The 13,419-nt window shown below is 36.2% G+C and overlaps 1 protein-coding gene across 13 annotated transcripts in view; it reads right to left on the minus strand.

Annotated features, from left to right (window-relative positions):
* Window positions 1-13,419, minus strand: part of PLCB4 (phospholipase C beta 4) — a 201,971-nt gene that overhangs the window by 3,554 nt on the left and 184,998 nt on the right. For 12 of the 13 annotated variants that reach the window (XM_090134834.1, XM_090134833.1, XM_090134829.1 and 9 more), the window contains 5 exons: window positions 10,053-10,228; window positions 5,541-5,642; window positions 3,825-3,882; window positions 3,329-3,415; window positions 1,250-1,286 (listed from right to left, as the gene is read on the minus strand). In XM_090134834.1, the coding sequence (XP_089990960.1) occupies window positions 1,250-1,286; window positions 3,329-3,415; window positions 3,825-3,882; window positions 5,541-5,642; window positions 10,053-10,228 (460 nt within the window). Of the gene's footprint in view, window positions 1-1,249; window positions 1,287-3,328; window positions 3,416-3,824; window positions 3,883-5,540; window positions 5,643-10,052; window positions 10,229-11,824; window positions 11,873-13,419 lie in introns of those variants that run through there. The other variant, XM_090134836.1, reaches the window with a different exon arrangement.

Below are 13,419 nucleotides of genomic sequence, written 5' to 3' on the forward strand. Positions count from 1 at the left end.
TGGAGATGTGAAAACATAATAAATAAACCAATACGTACAACCTCTTCTGAAATGTTAGCTGTTTTTGCCTGTGTATGAAGTGCAATTCCAGCTAAAACAAAAGTCTGTTTTTTCCTTAGTGACTCACACATTTTACGTTTTAAGCTTGTGACTTAACTGTCAGCACACTGTGTCCTATAAATATTCCGCATGCCAATGTACGGTGTACAGAATTATTTTAGAGATAACTCGGTTTCAAAGAACACATTAGCATAGAATCATGATACCCATTTTTGCTAGTTTGAGGCCAGTTCTGATGGTGCATTCTGAGGCGCACACACAAACACAATACAGTGAGTTTTTGGGAGGCACTGTTAAAGCTCCATGAATACATGAAATTAATTGCTTAAAAGGTTCTTCCTCTCTAGTGAGATCTGAGACAGGCTAAGAATCACATTTATTAAAATAAAAATATATTCTCCTAGCCTGATGAATGCTTTTCTCTTCATTAGATGTCTGAAAACGAAGTTGCAAAAGTGGGTACTGTCACACTCAGCGACAAAATATACAACTGTGTTATTAACTGAATAATTCAGGTCAGGCAATACTGTAAAACTGGATGTTCAAGCTTAATACATACTCTCCCTTGGTATGACAAGGGTTAATCGAAATTTCTTGTGAGTAGTCATTATTTAGAACACTACAGCAGCATAGCCACACAGAATAATTGCTGTATTTGTAATGCACTGGATTTTAAAGTGAATTTTAAAGCGCTGGAAGTCTCTTCTTCAGACACTAACAAGCTACTCTTACTGATCTACTCTATCCTTTGCTATCTTTAGTGTGCAATTTCTTATTTTATTAGTATACTAACATATGTGAGTATTGTCTATCAATATTAGCAGTTAATCAAATGTATGTTAACACTACAATAGTTTAACTTAGATCAATAGACACTTCTGCATACAATTTATAAAATCTGAACATATCTTTCAGTAACAATACTAATGCACAATACAAGTTAATTTCTAAATATTTCTTATCTACATTGCTATTTGTATGGATCTGAATTGGAGGGGCTAAAGCACAAAATACTGTTAGTATTGTTTCAGGCTCAAATACCTGTGTGCAAACAAGATTAACATTGTGTTCACTATGTCAAAGGTACTTCCCAGTGGTTGCATTTACAAGGAAGGCTCCAACGATAATGACTGAATTTAGAAGGAAAGCATACTGAAATAATAGTTTGCTTATTATACATCCATCCTACCTTGTGTTTGAGACACTGCATGACAGGATTTCAAAAGCTGTTTGTACAAAAATAATAATGTCAAAATCGAGTAATACAACAAGAAGCAAATTAAATGAATGAAAACTGAAGTGAGACTAAAAAATTAATGCAAGAAAAACATACATAAAACAAAAATTTAAATCCGTAACAGTTTGTACTGAAGGCTGTTTCCACCCATAATTCTACTTACCTGCATTGTATATTTGTTTGAAAAATGTCTTTGCTTGTATGATCAGGAAAAAAACCCCAACACTTTGAAATATGCATTGAACAAATACCACCTTTACCTCTATCCAACTAGCTTTCCCACATAAATACATACAGCAACAAAGCAAGACCTTGCTGGGGTTTGCAATGGTGTACTGTAGGGGCTGAAAGGAAGCAGTCAGAAGAGCAGGTATGGAGGTATATGATGGATCAAATCAGAGTGGATTAAAAAGCAGTTAAGGAACACTTCCCATGGTGGACACCCCCCACAAAAGCGAAAACCAGAACATGAACAATTTTTCCTCCATTTAATCACTGCTGATGTAAGCTGACCTCATCTCTGCACTAAAATGGAATACAAGCAGGATCATGTAGGCTGTTACTATCTGCACAGCAGTGGAGGCTGTAACCCCAGGTAAGGGAAGAATCTAAAAGCTAGCAGAGGTGACTACTTTAACAATTCAGTTATTTCCCAGCAGCCTATCTTCCTTATACATGTTTCCATTGCGTTGTGGCTAAAAGCACAGCTGTAATCATTCCCTTTTGTCCTTATGTGTTCAAATACGGGACCTAAAGCCCTCTGAAGCCAACAGTGAAAGACACTACTGACAACATCTGTCTTTGTATCAAGCCCATCATTTTTTATCAACTAGCACAGTTTGCAGGGAGTTGTCTGTGATGCTCTCTACTGTAATGTCACAGATCCACTGTAATCCAATTGCCTCTCAGGTGTCTCCTTATCCCACCTTTCACTTTTGTACAGTTTAAGCTCAGGAGCAGACTGGCGGGCAAATCCAACAGCATTGGATGTCACAGATGGCATCGGTAGAAACCTTCTTAGGAAACAGACTAAAAAGCTTTTCTTGCCCAGAAGGGAGATGGAGCAAGCTTACTTGCTGCTACTTGTGACCTTACTGTCACCACCTCACAAGTTAACCTGGTTGCAGCTTATGGGCTGTAAGACTCTCTTGTGATAGCAGAAATATTTGATTTGCCCTCTTCCCTTTCCCTCTGCAAGATTACTTTAATTCATTGTGTGTCTGCCAGAAAGTTCAAGTTCTAAAAAAATTAATAATAAAGGAATAAGTGCCTAACCCTTGAAAGTAAAGGGTATGAAACACACCCTTTCTCTCTCATCTCACTGAACTGCTGGATATATTCCCCTTCCAGATTACACTTGTGTAAGTGCATTACTGCAGGTCTGTGTGATTATCACAGCTCTGCTGGCTCAATCTTTCAGCAAGGGAGCTGCTCAGAACAGTGTTGCTCCTACCAGAAATAAGATTAGAATTTTCCTTTCCTTGCCAAGTAGCTTCTTCAATTTTTGCCTTTTTAAAAAAAAGCTTATAAACAAGAAGAAAATAATAAGGTATTTTAATTAGGATGGGGTGCACTAGTGCAGATAAGACTCCCCATGCTACTACACTTCTCTACAGTTCAGCCCAAACTAAAACGTCTCTTGGAATTCAGAGATGCTCTGAGCATTACGTCTAATTTCCAAGCAGCACTAGAAGTGTAGGTTCAAAAATGACAGAAACTTGAGGAATGTTTGGGGAAGTCATTAAAGTATGTATGGTGGACTTCTTTTATTATTGATACAGCCAATGAGCACCAACGTTGCTGACCAGCTGAGTCTGGCTTTCACATGCTTATCTGAAACAAACTGGGTTCTGTATTATTATTTAAGCCACTTCACCTCTTCATTTTAACTCCCCAAATAGGTGAGTGATCATGACAAGGTCATCTTTCTCAGTTTGGTAATGACTTACACTTAGGAGTATTTTATTCAGCCTCATTCTGGTCACCATTTTTACTAGCCTGCTTTTGTTTTAAGCATTTTAAATAAAATACCTGCTCATTCTGCTTTTCCAAGACTTCTAAATGCTCAAGCTGAACTTTTTTCAACTGATCCATTTCCTTTGACTGTTTCATTGCAAGCTATAAAGAAGAAAAAAATATTGGGAGAAAAATATAACACAATATTAATACAGGAAAGAAAAACTTAATTGAACTTATATACAATCTTGCCTCCTCTGGATGGTACCAAAAAATCATAGGTGGCCCTTACATCACACAGTCTTAAAAAGACCAATTAATATAAAAATATAGCTGTTTATACATATTTTACATGATATACACTATGTTGAAGTAGCAGAGACAACAATGAACATTAACTTTACAGATTTAAAAGTTCCCTCTCATGTAGAAGTTCGATCTTTACACTACAAGTGTGTGGAACTAAGCAAGGACAAACATTTGGTTGTTTACTAGAGCTGTATTCTCAGCACAGAAGTGAAAATGAACATCCAGAAATAGTGTTCTTTGACTTTGTCAAGGTTACATTTACCCTTTTTCTCTCTTCCAGGAATTTTTTCGTGTTGCTGCTGTTCAATTCTCTGACTCGCCTGAAAAGATACAAACATTGTCCATGAAGACTTACTGGAAAAAGAAACTCAAAGGCATCAACAGAGAGAATCATAAAGTATATTTTAGTTTCAGATTACGTGGGGTTAGTGGTAAGTCAAACACTGTCCTGTCTTTTACAACTAACTGTATCCAATTACCTTACCAGTGTGATTGAAGGCTTGAAAAAAGAGATGAAGATGGATGCAAATTAATTTGACTTTTTCCCTTACTGAAGAATAGTGGATGGAAATTAAAAAACTGTTAATTCATTTGCATATCTTTTATTGCACACTCTATATATCCAAATTAATTTAGAGCAAAGTGCTGTATCTTTAACAGTGGTAAAGGGAAAAAAAAACATCTGATGATGATATGTAATGTTAGTTTAGCAGTGCTTCAAGGTTCTTAAATATATTACTTGTACAAAAAATACGAATATACAATTACTATTTACATAAGAGACTAAGATGTAAGTGTCTCTTCTTAGGATTTCTGTTATTAAATGTATCAGAATATCATAACAAATCAGACTAACTGCAAACCTAAAAACCAGAACTGCATTCAAATATGAGAATAGATTTGACTAGGAGTTTTTACTGGAGGTCATACATAAACTAAGCATACAGTTACCAAGGCCTCTGACAATTAATATGCCTGATAAGCCAGGAGTTTGTAACACTCAAAGGGCTTAATTTAGCAGGAATAAGTTAAAGCCTTTTGACCATCACAGTCTAGTAACAAGGAGGGAACGTAAAGAGAAAAGAATAAGTCAGATGGCAAGCCTAAAGTGAAGAGGAAACCTTGAAATCTTACAAGACATCATCACGTAGATTCTGCTTCTATCTACTTGGAAACTAAAGTAGCTACATAGCAAATCAATTCTCCAAAAAGTCTCAGTAGCTAGCACTGGCAACTCTTTCTCTAGTCTGTCAAGTCAATTAAGATCATCTTCCCCAAATGTGCTGTGCATAACCCATTTTTACAAATGCAACAGTGCTCTTGGTTTGCTGAGCCTGGATGCTGATTGCATTCCCAATACTGGCACATAATAAGAAAGAGAATGTTCAGTTCAGGAGCAGAGTATGAACATGTGCTGTTGTACAGTACATCTCCAGCTTATTCACTCCTACTTTTCATCACCCTCTCCATTTATTATCATCACTTTTAGCTCCCTTTCACTCCTGCTTTGTGTTCAACTCCTCTTCCATTTGTCAGTACAAAAGGGAGAAAACCTTTCACTGGTACCACCTCCTGTAATACTGCCACTCCAGTTATTCTAAGTCCACCTAGCACCAAACCTCATACTCCCTTTTCAGAATAGTCCTAATTTCATTAAAAAAGCAACAGCAAAGAAGTACACTGCACTTATATGCACAGTCATGACAATCCTTAAACCTACACCAGTCACTCACTGCTGATATGTACAAAGTTAAGAACCTCTCTATTTTCCCAACCAGGACTTAACAATTATTAAAATAATAGACATGAGAAAAGTAACATCTTTCTTAAAATAGTCATCTAAAATACATATTTAGAACACTCATCAAATGTTGTTTCCCTACATAAAAGTGTGCTTTTAATGGAATTCATCTGTGAGTTCACCTTTCAGATTTGGACAGTGTTCTTCCTTTTTCAAGAAAGAAGCTCTGATGCTTACCTCTCTCTTTCTGCTTTGTTTTTGATAGATTTATCTTGGCTTATGGCTTTGCTGTTCTCCATAGATATTTTAGCCTGGTTTGCACGCATCTCCTTGCTTTCCCTAGGCAAAACCAAAGAAAACCATTAATACCCAAAGTACAATCACTGATGAAATTGGTTTCCTGTCGTTACTTTACATTGTAGTTTATTTTGTTCTTGAAGCATTAGGGATGAGGAAAGACCAGACTATACAAAAATCACTTTCTTTTGGGCAGACTTCATACAATTTGAGCAAGCATTCAGAAATCTCCATTTGTCCCAGAGAATATAGTTGTAAAGATGAGCTCCAAGCATTCACACTTCTAATGTTAGTAAGAGGTAGACAACATCCTTTCTCTTTAATACACAGGAGATATCTGAGTAAGAGCTACTATCAGCTATGAAAATGAAACTTGTTTAGTACCTATCCTGCACTCTGAATACAACTGCAACAGTAGTAGTACTTGCTGGTTGTGGTACAAGCTGACAGCCATCTTGTCAAGACTTCTACTTTGAGACTGAGAAGAGTCCTATGTTTAGACTGTGGTCAGCTCTGTGATTATTTTCTCCTGATGACCCAGTGAACCTTGAAGCCTATTCTGTGAAACTAGGTTGTGTCAGTAGAGTCAGTAAAGTCATTGTTCAGTGCTGGAACTAACAGCAGAGATGATGACTTTCAGAAACAGCTTATGAACTGTGAGCGAGTGGAATTCAGCTCTTCTTCAGGCTGGGTAAAACAGCCACACTACAGAAAGGCCTTCCCTGAAGGCTAACTCTTGCTTTCTGCCTGCTCAATATTCTGGCTCTGGTAGCTCTTGATATTAAGTGCTTATTTAAACAGGAATAATATATGGAAATTAGACAGTGGATAACTGTCAATAATAGTTGTAAGTCCCCAGTAGTGCAAAAGCATCTAAAAGTCACAGGCTGCAAGCCAAGGCAGTGCCTCAGTCTCTTTTCCTGGATGTGATCTTAGAGTGCCAAACAACAACTGTACTTACTAACCCAGAATATTAAGTGTTTAATATGCACAGGAAGGGTGTGGCAAAGAACAAAGTGCTTAATTTAACAAAATGTTGTCACTGAATTTCTTATGCTTTCCTTAATCACTAGAAGTCATTAAACAGCATGAGGAAATTTTGTTCCATGATTTATATTTTCCATATTTTGAATTTTATTAAAGAAATGCAACACTCTCTTTTTATCCAAAAAGTCATGAGCTGAAAAATTTCCTGAATGCAGATTTTAAAACAGTAGCATCACAGTAAAAACAAGATAGAGATCTAAAAATGTTCACTTGACAGCACATTTCATTCTAGCAATCCTTTGTCCAAATAAGTTTTATTTTCTATGCTGAGTTTGAAGTAATTTTCAAGTAAACTACCTTAAGAGCAGTTCTGAAGTTATTTTTATTTCTGTGCATGGGAATATGAAAAATGTTCAGCGTGGGTGTCGAAACTGATTTAATCTATTTGCATCAGATATAATTTCAGAGTGAAAAAAGTTAGGAGGATTAGAGTACTACTGTGCAACACTGACGATTTCAAAATAAAACTTCAGCCACAGATATGGCTGGAAGAGCCAATGCCTGTCTGCATGTCACTACTCTGTTCTAGCAGCTGTGATTTAGCTCTCAGTTGCACTCATGGTATTTTTGGTTTCCACTGCTTGCAATAAGTAAAAAATATTTTTAATAGAAGACAAGAAAAATCTTTTCTTCCTCTTAGAATCACCAAGGAGCATTTGTAAGGACTATTCTTTGTTTCTAAAATAGTGTTTCCCAAAGATGTGGCCAAAGTTTCATTTCTTGCATCAGTTCACTGCCAAACTGCCTGATGCTGAGCTTCACACAAAGTCCCAAGTTCAAGCTGTGCTGCCCTGGCTGGTAGCACTATGTCATGGCAGAGAACTTCCTCCTGCTCAGAGGTGACAGGGATACCCTAGTCAAAGTTACTTGCAAAATGCAGATAAGCCAGGATGGTGAAGAAATAAAGGATTCTGAAAAAGCACACAAGCAACTGAAGATTTAACTGCTGATTTTCTACAGCATAATACTGACTGAAATGCTGAAATTTGTACAAGCATACTCTAAGAGGATACAAGACTTTAAACATATAAGCTTATCTTGGAATTTATATATATATTTAGATTACACTGAAGTGTGCTAATTTGTCACCAAGTCTTGTTTGGATAACTATACAGAAAACTTGTCTTATATTAAAGAAAAAAAAGAAAAGAAAAAGAAATAATTTTCATTTCTCTTCATGTTACTCAATTTCATAATGCTGCAGACATTAGCTTCAGGTCCTCCATCTCTGAAATGCTGCCAACTCACTACATTCAATTCAGTAAAGCCCATGTGGGGCAGGTAGGGGGGATGGCACCCCTGGAGTTCAATAAGCTTCAGATTTGTAGTAGTTACTGCTGTCTTCTGCTTTGTTTTTAAATGAGCTGAAAGCATGAACTGCAATTGCTTTTCTCTGTGCATACGATGGGGAACTACCCTGCAGCAGATAGCTAAATCGTTTTATATCACTGATCTTTCCTACCAGCTTCGTGTCCTCTTTTATGATAGCTAGCTCATTACTTCAGCTCACAGAGAGGGAAGCAGTGAAAACAGCATACTGACAGTATGACCCATCTCCCGCTGCACTCAGATAGACTCTCCTTTTCCTATAGTTACCAGAGCTGCTTCTGGGCTACTATTTCTACCTACACAGATAAACACATATGTATACACACAACATATTCCATGAAATAGTTTATAAATGACTAAGTGTAAAGTTTCTTTGCAGCACTATTTGCATTTCAAATGCCATGTTAAAAATTCCTCTAAAATATTAATATACTGAGATACACTCTCACATTTGTTTTACATACAAAAATCCCTAGTCTGCACATACAAACTCCTGAATAAGCAGAAAAGAACTAATTGCAATGAACAAAGCAAAAAGAAATTGAAAGGTTGCTACTCCTGGGACAATTGAGAAAATACAGTACATTTATCAGGATGTAGATTTTGAGGTCTGGCAGTCAGTAGCTCTGAAAATAAAACAATATGTAGACTGAACACAGTCTACGTGTTTTTAACAATAGCAAAATCCACTGATCAGAGTATATGAACCACTTACAAGAAATTATATAGGGCTATTTTAACAACACATGGATGCAAAAATTCTAAACACAAAGACGTGAAGAAAAACAGCCCCTTCCTCCCCCCCCTTTTTTAAACTTTGCCCTAGTGTAGATCTAATAGATTCCCACAGTGTTGGCCTTAGAGGTTATGAGAGAATGTATGGAAGGCAAAGAAAAATTTATTTTCCAAAAGACGAATAAAAGAAATCATATTCCATGAGCAGGTAAAACATTAGTAGAATATCTTCCAAGCACTGCAATAAGCTTCATATAAGACAGCAAACTGGACTCCAAACCAAAGAGATTTCTCTGGCCAATGCAGTTCAGTATGATTCAAAGTCACCAGTACCAAGATCTACACCTTCCTCCAACAAGAGTTTTTTGAACAATGCATTTATATTTTAATGTAAGAATTCTTGGAGTTTAGTTTGGGTGGGGTATGTATTGAAGGACAGCTAGAATACACGGGTTAACACAGAGATTAACATAAAGATGAGCTCACTAAAAGCTCTTGGCTGTGACAATTCTCTGTTGGATGGAAAGCTTGCATGCCTCAGCATGTGTTCTCTCTGATGCAAAAATAAGCTGCTTTTTTCAGTCAGGACTTGAAAAATGTAATTTGTTTATTCATTTTTCCCTACTCTTTTGATGTGAAAGATGCTGATGACAATTGCATATGAATATGTACACACATACACATACTGCATTCACGTGCTGTTAATCTGCTTCACATAATAGATCATAGCAGAATATAATGACATCTCTACTTACTACAATTTTTAACAGACTGGATACTATTTGTATTTAATTTCTTTTAATTTCAAATGAGCAGGACAGTCAATCACACAAGCAGCAAGCAGTGGCATCATGCAGTATCTTCTGCATTTCCAGTGACTCTGACAGGATATTGTTAGTCTAATGTAGCTTGCTATTACCATTACTCCATTACTATTGTTTTTACAGTCTTCTGTTTCATGGATCTTTCTTGTAACAACCAATACTATAAACATACATATTCAGAACTGCTAGTAACTTCAAAAGATATTCTGTATTTGATATTTCTCAGTTTCCAGGCCTTGAATTCAAGTTCCTAGGCAAAGTCCAAGCACATTCACAACTGATGCAAACTACCACCCCTTCATCACATCCACTGCCTTTCAATGAAGTTCACATAACCTAAACCAGCCAAGAAGCCCACTCCCACATTACTCTGTCTATTACCTGATGACTTACTTTTCTTTTCCCACACACACAGTACAGCATCTTTGACAGCAGTACAAGAACTATAAGAAATAAAGCATTCTAAACAACAAGCATGAGTCAATCCGTCCTCAACAGGTAGCACTGCCCTGCTCACCTGTCATGTGAAAATTTTAGCTGCTGGGTCTGTTGTTCATGAGCGTTAATCAGCAGTTTCTTCAGTAGTTCACACTGTTGGTTCAAGTGTAAATCACGGATTTCTTGCTCTTCCGCACTGTGTGTATTGATCATCTCAGACCACTCTTTAGTGTGCTGTGCCACAATCTCTTTGACCTGTAGAAAAAGAACAGATTTGCCAGTGGTTCTTAGGCTACAAAATCAACTGTTACTGCTGCTGAAGATGATGTGGAGACAGTCATAACAAAGATTCTGACGAATGCAGCTAAAACATGAAAATGAAGTCACAGAAGTGAAATTGCTTCAAAGAATAATGAAACCACTGAGGACACCACAGTGTATTATAAAAACAAAGAAACCCATAACATTAAGACTATTACCTAAAGTGTCCTGATTAAATTGGCTGTATTTATACTCTTGACTATACTAACATTATTTTAAAACATTCTCTAACACATTCATTATAAAAATGCTGCCATATTCTTGGTTATAAGGAAAAAACATATATTAAGAATATTGAAATTAAAAATGGGAAAAAAAAAAAAATAGTAAACAGGATTTCTCTGAGGGCTTAAATACAGTCTTGGATTTTGTAGAGACTGTTTTATAAACATTCATTTTTACAGAGAAATCCTCTATTTAATACAACCTGAATCTCAGGATAGACTACATATCTTTCTTTTATATTCATTAAGTCAGCGGGGAATCTGACAAGTATTCTTCTTGTGTTTATCTCCCAAGACTCACAAGAATAAAGAGATTAAAGTTTTGGAAAGTTCCCAAGAGACAATGTGAAGAAGTCTAAATCACCAGAGTTGTTCAGGCAATAATATACTGCACTCAATGATTTAGAAAAGAAGCTAATAGAAAGGTATATTTTATTATCCTTTAATAATAATCTTTGGATATTTTGACAAGCTATCTCACTTTTCCATAAATGGTATATAAAATGTGCCTTATAAAAAATAAACCTATTGTCAGACAGTCATTTCCAGTGCTACTATGGTAACTAACAGCATTTGGGTTGCCTTCTACAAAAAGCTAAATCTTACTCTTCGAATCAAAAAACTGATTCAATATTGCTCACAAATGGAGAGATTAATGCCAGTATTTTAGATGTGGGCCTGCAGTAGCTCTGCATAATGCAGAACAGACTGTCGTGCACACTCTGGTGATGGTGAAAGAAAATGGCACTTGAAAAGCACCAGAGCAAGTAATTTCATAAAAGAACAGGGTGACTACCACTACCTGAAAGCAAGACCTGCATTTAATTACAGTTAAGTACGTGTTCCATATCAGAACAGATACAATTTGAGGCAGAAGCATCTGATGGAACACTACCTGGAGTTTTCTGCAGCTGTCAGGAAAAACAAAAAAAAACAAAAGCACTTTGAGGCAGAACATTGGTAGCACTAATATAGGCCTAATTCATCATGGTATTTAGGTCTGAATGTATCTCCAGCAAAACAAGTAATACTTAATTTTGTGCAGGTGGGTCAGTGTACCACTAAATCAAAACCTACGAGCTATTAAGTGATACATGCACTAAAGGATATGGTGCAGTTTGGGGAGGTAATATCTTTAGTAAGAAGTTCCTAATGCAGTGTTGTCTTCACAGACGTAAAAACAAGATCCAGTTTTAAAACAAGTCAAAATAAATGCTTGCAAGTTGGTAAGGAAAAAACACTCATTTTTTTGGATGGCATTACAGAAAACTTAAGGGGCAGATACCTTCTCACCTCTAGCACTTACCTACGTCACTTCAATTTGAAGCAAGTTTAGTCTAAGCTCCTTATAATGCTGAGTGGACAATTTCAAAGAAAGATTAATCAAATTTATGAATTAAACATTTTCTGGACATCCTTCTTTAAGATCTACAGCACTTCAAACAATTAGATGCTTCAATTAAAATTTCAAATAAAATAAAAAAGTTTGCTTTTAGTTAAAGCTTCCCTACCTTGTACAGGAAATGCAAAACAAACTTTGCATAAAAAACAATCATGACTTATTAAAATAGTGAAATAAATAAATGTATAAGTAGTGGAAAACCTGGTGGAAGTAAGTATTTTGTGACTTATCTGAAAAAAAAAAAACTTCCACAAAGCCCAAAGAAATTAAGAAAAGAATCAAGTGCCAATTGCAAATGTTTAATGTGATCACTATTTCTAAATGGCTGATAAACACATAAATTACAGAAGAAAATGAAGGCAGGAATCCAACATCTCAGGTATGCTGATACTAAAGCAGAAAACTACAGAGAGACTTAAGCATGGCAGTATTCTTAAGTATTTAATCTGAAAATATAGGAAATAAGAATAATATAAAACTGACTGTGTTCATGGTCAAACATGCTACAAAATTCAAAATCAGCATGCAGACTAAGAAGTAGGTACGGCTGCTTCCAAAACAAGTCTTTCACTGGGTGTGAGAAAGGGAAGATCTCTTTTTTTAATGCATATCATGCAAACTCAGAGTCTTATTTCAGGGAAAGGAAGATATAGCCTGGTGAGAAGGATATAAGGGATTTGCTGAACAACCGTTACAAGATTTGAAATATACAATTTGACCACGATTGAGATGACCTTAGAACTCAAGGCCATTAAATCATCTAAAATCCAATTTTGCCACAGATCTGTGATACACTTCAAAGTTCAGATATAATAAATTCCATGTACATCCCTGCTTTCCTCCAATTTATTACCATCACAGTAAAAAATGACTATTGCAATTGCATTGTGCTCTTGTCCTACTTAAGGTAGTGTTGCTTACCTAACATGATAAGAAAAATAACCATGAGGTAACTAATTTTTCCTGCCCTACAGACCATTTGTAATCCTTTCCTTTCATCTGCTCCTTCTCTGGGCCTAAGAGACTAATTAAAATCTTGATTGGAAACCTCCTTTTGCACAGGATATATGCAAGATGTTTCTTTAGTCACTAAGTTCAAGCAGGAATAATCTTTGAAGTAATCTTTTTTCTCCTCTTTTCATCCTCAGCTTGTGTGATGCTGGGACCTACATTTTTAACGCATGGGAGTAATTTGCGTCTGCTTCAGTAAATGTGTCTGTAGTACATTGGGACATTCAGATCTAATTTTAGGCCAAACTTCAGCTGCATATTTTCTTATGACAAGAAGACTTCTGTAGATGAAAAGGTCTCCGGTGCTAAAACTGTATGTGTATATTGTGACAGAGTTGCACTGGAGGACATGAGCTGTAATTAAAACTGAATTACAGTACCATTTGATTTCAAATTAGTGGAGCAAATACTGAGAACTGCTGAACAACTGTTAATTAATCAAAGTCCCACGATATCAGTGCAATGCATCCAGCATTTTAGAATTTCAT

Source organism: Phasianus colchicus, chromosome 2, assembly GCF_987193195.1.
Source record: "Phasianus colchicus chromosome 2, bPhaCol1.hap1.1, whole genome shotgun sequence".
Classification (NCBI taxonomy): domain Eukaryota; kingdom Metazoa; phylum Chordata; class Aves; order Galliformes; family Phasianidae; genus Phasianus; species Phasianus colchicus.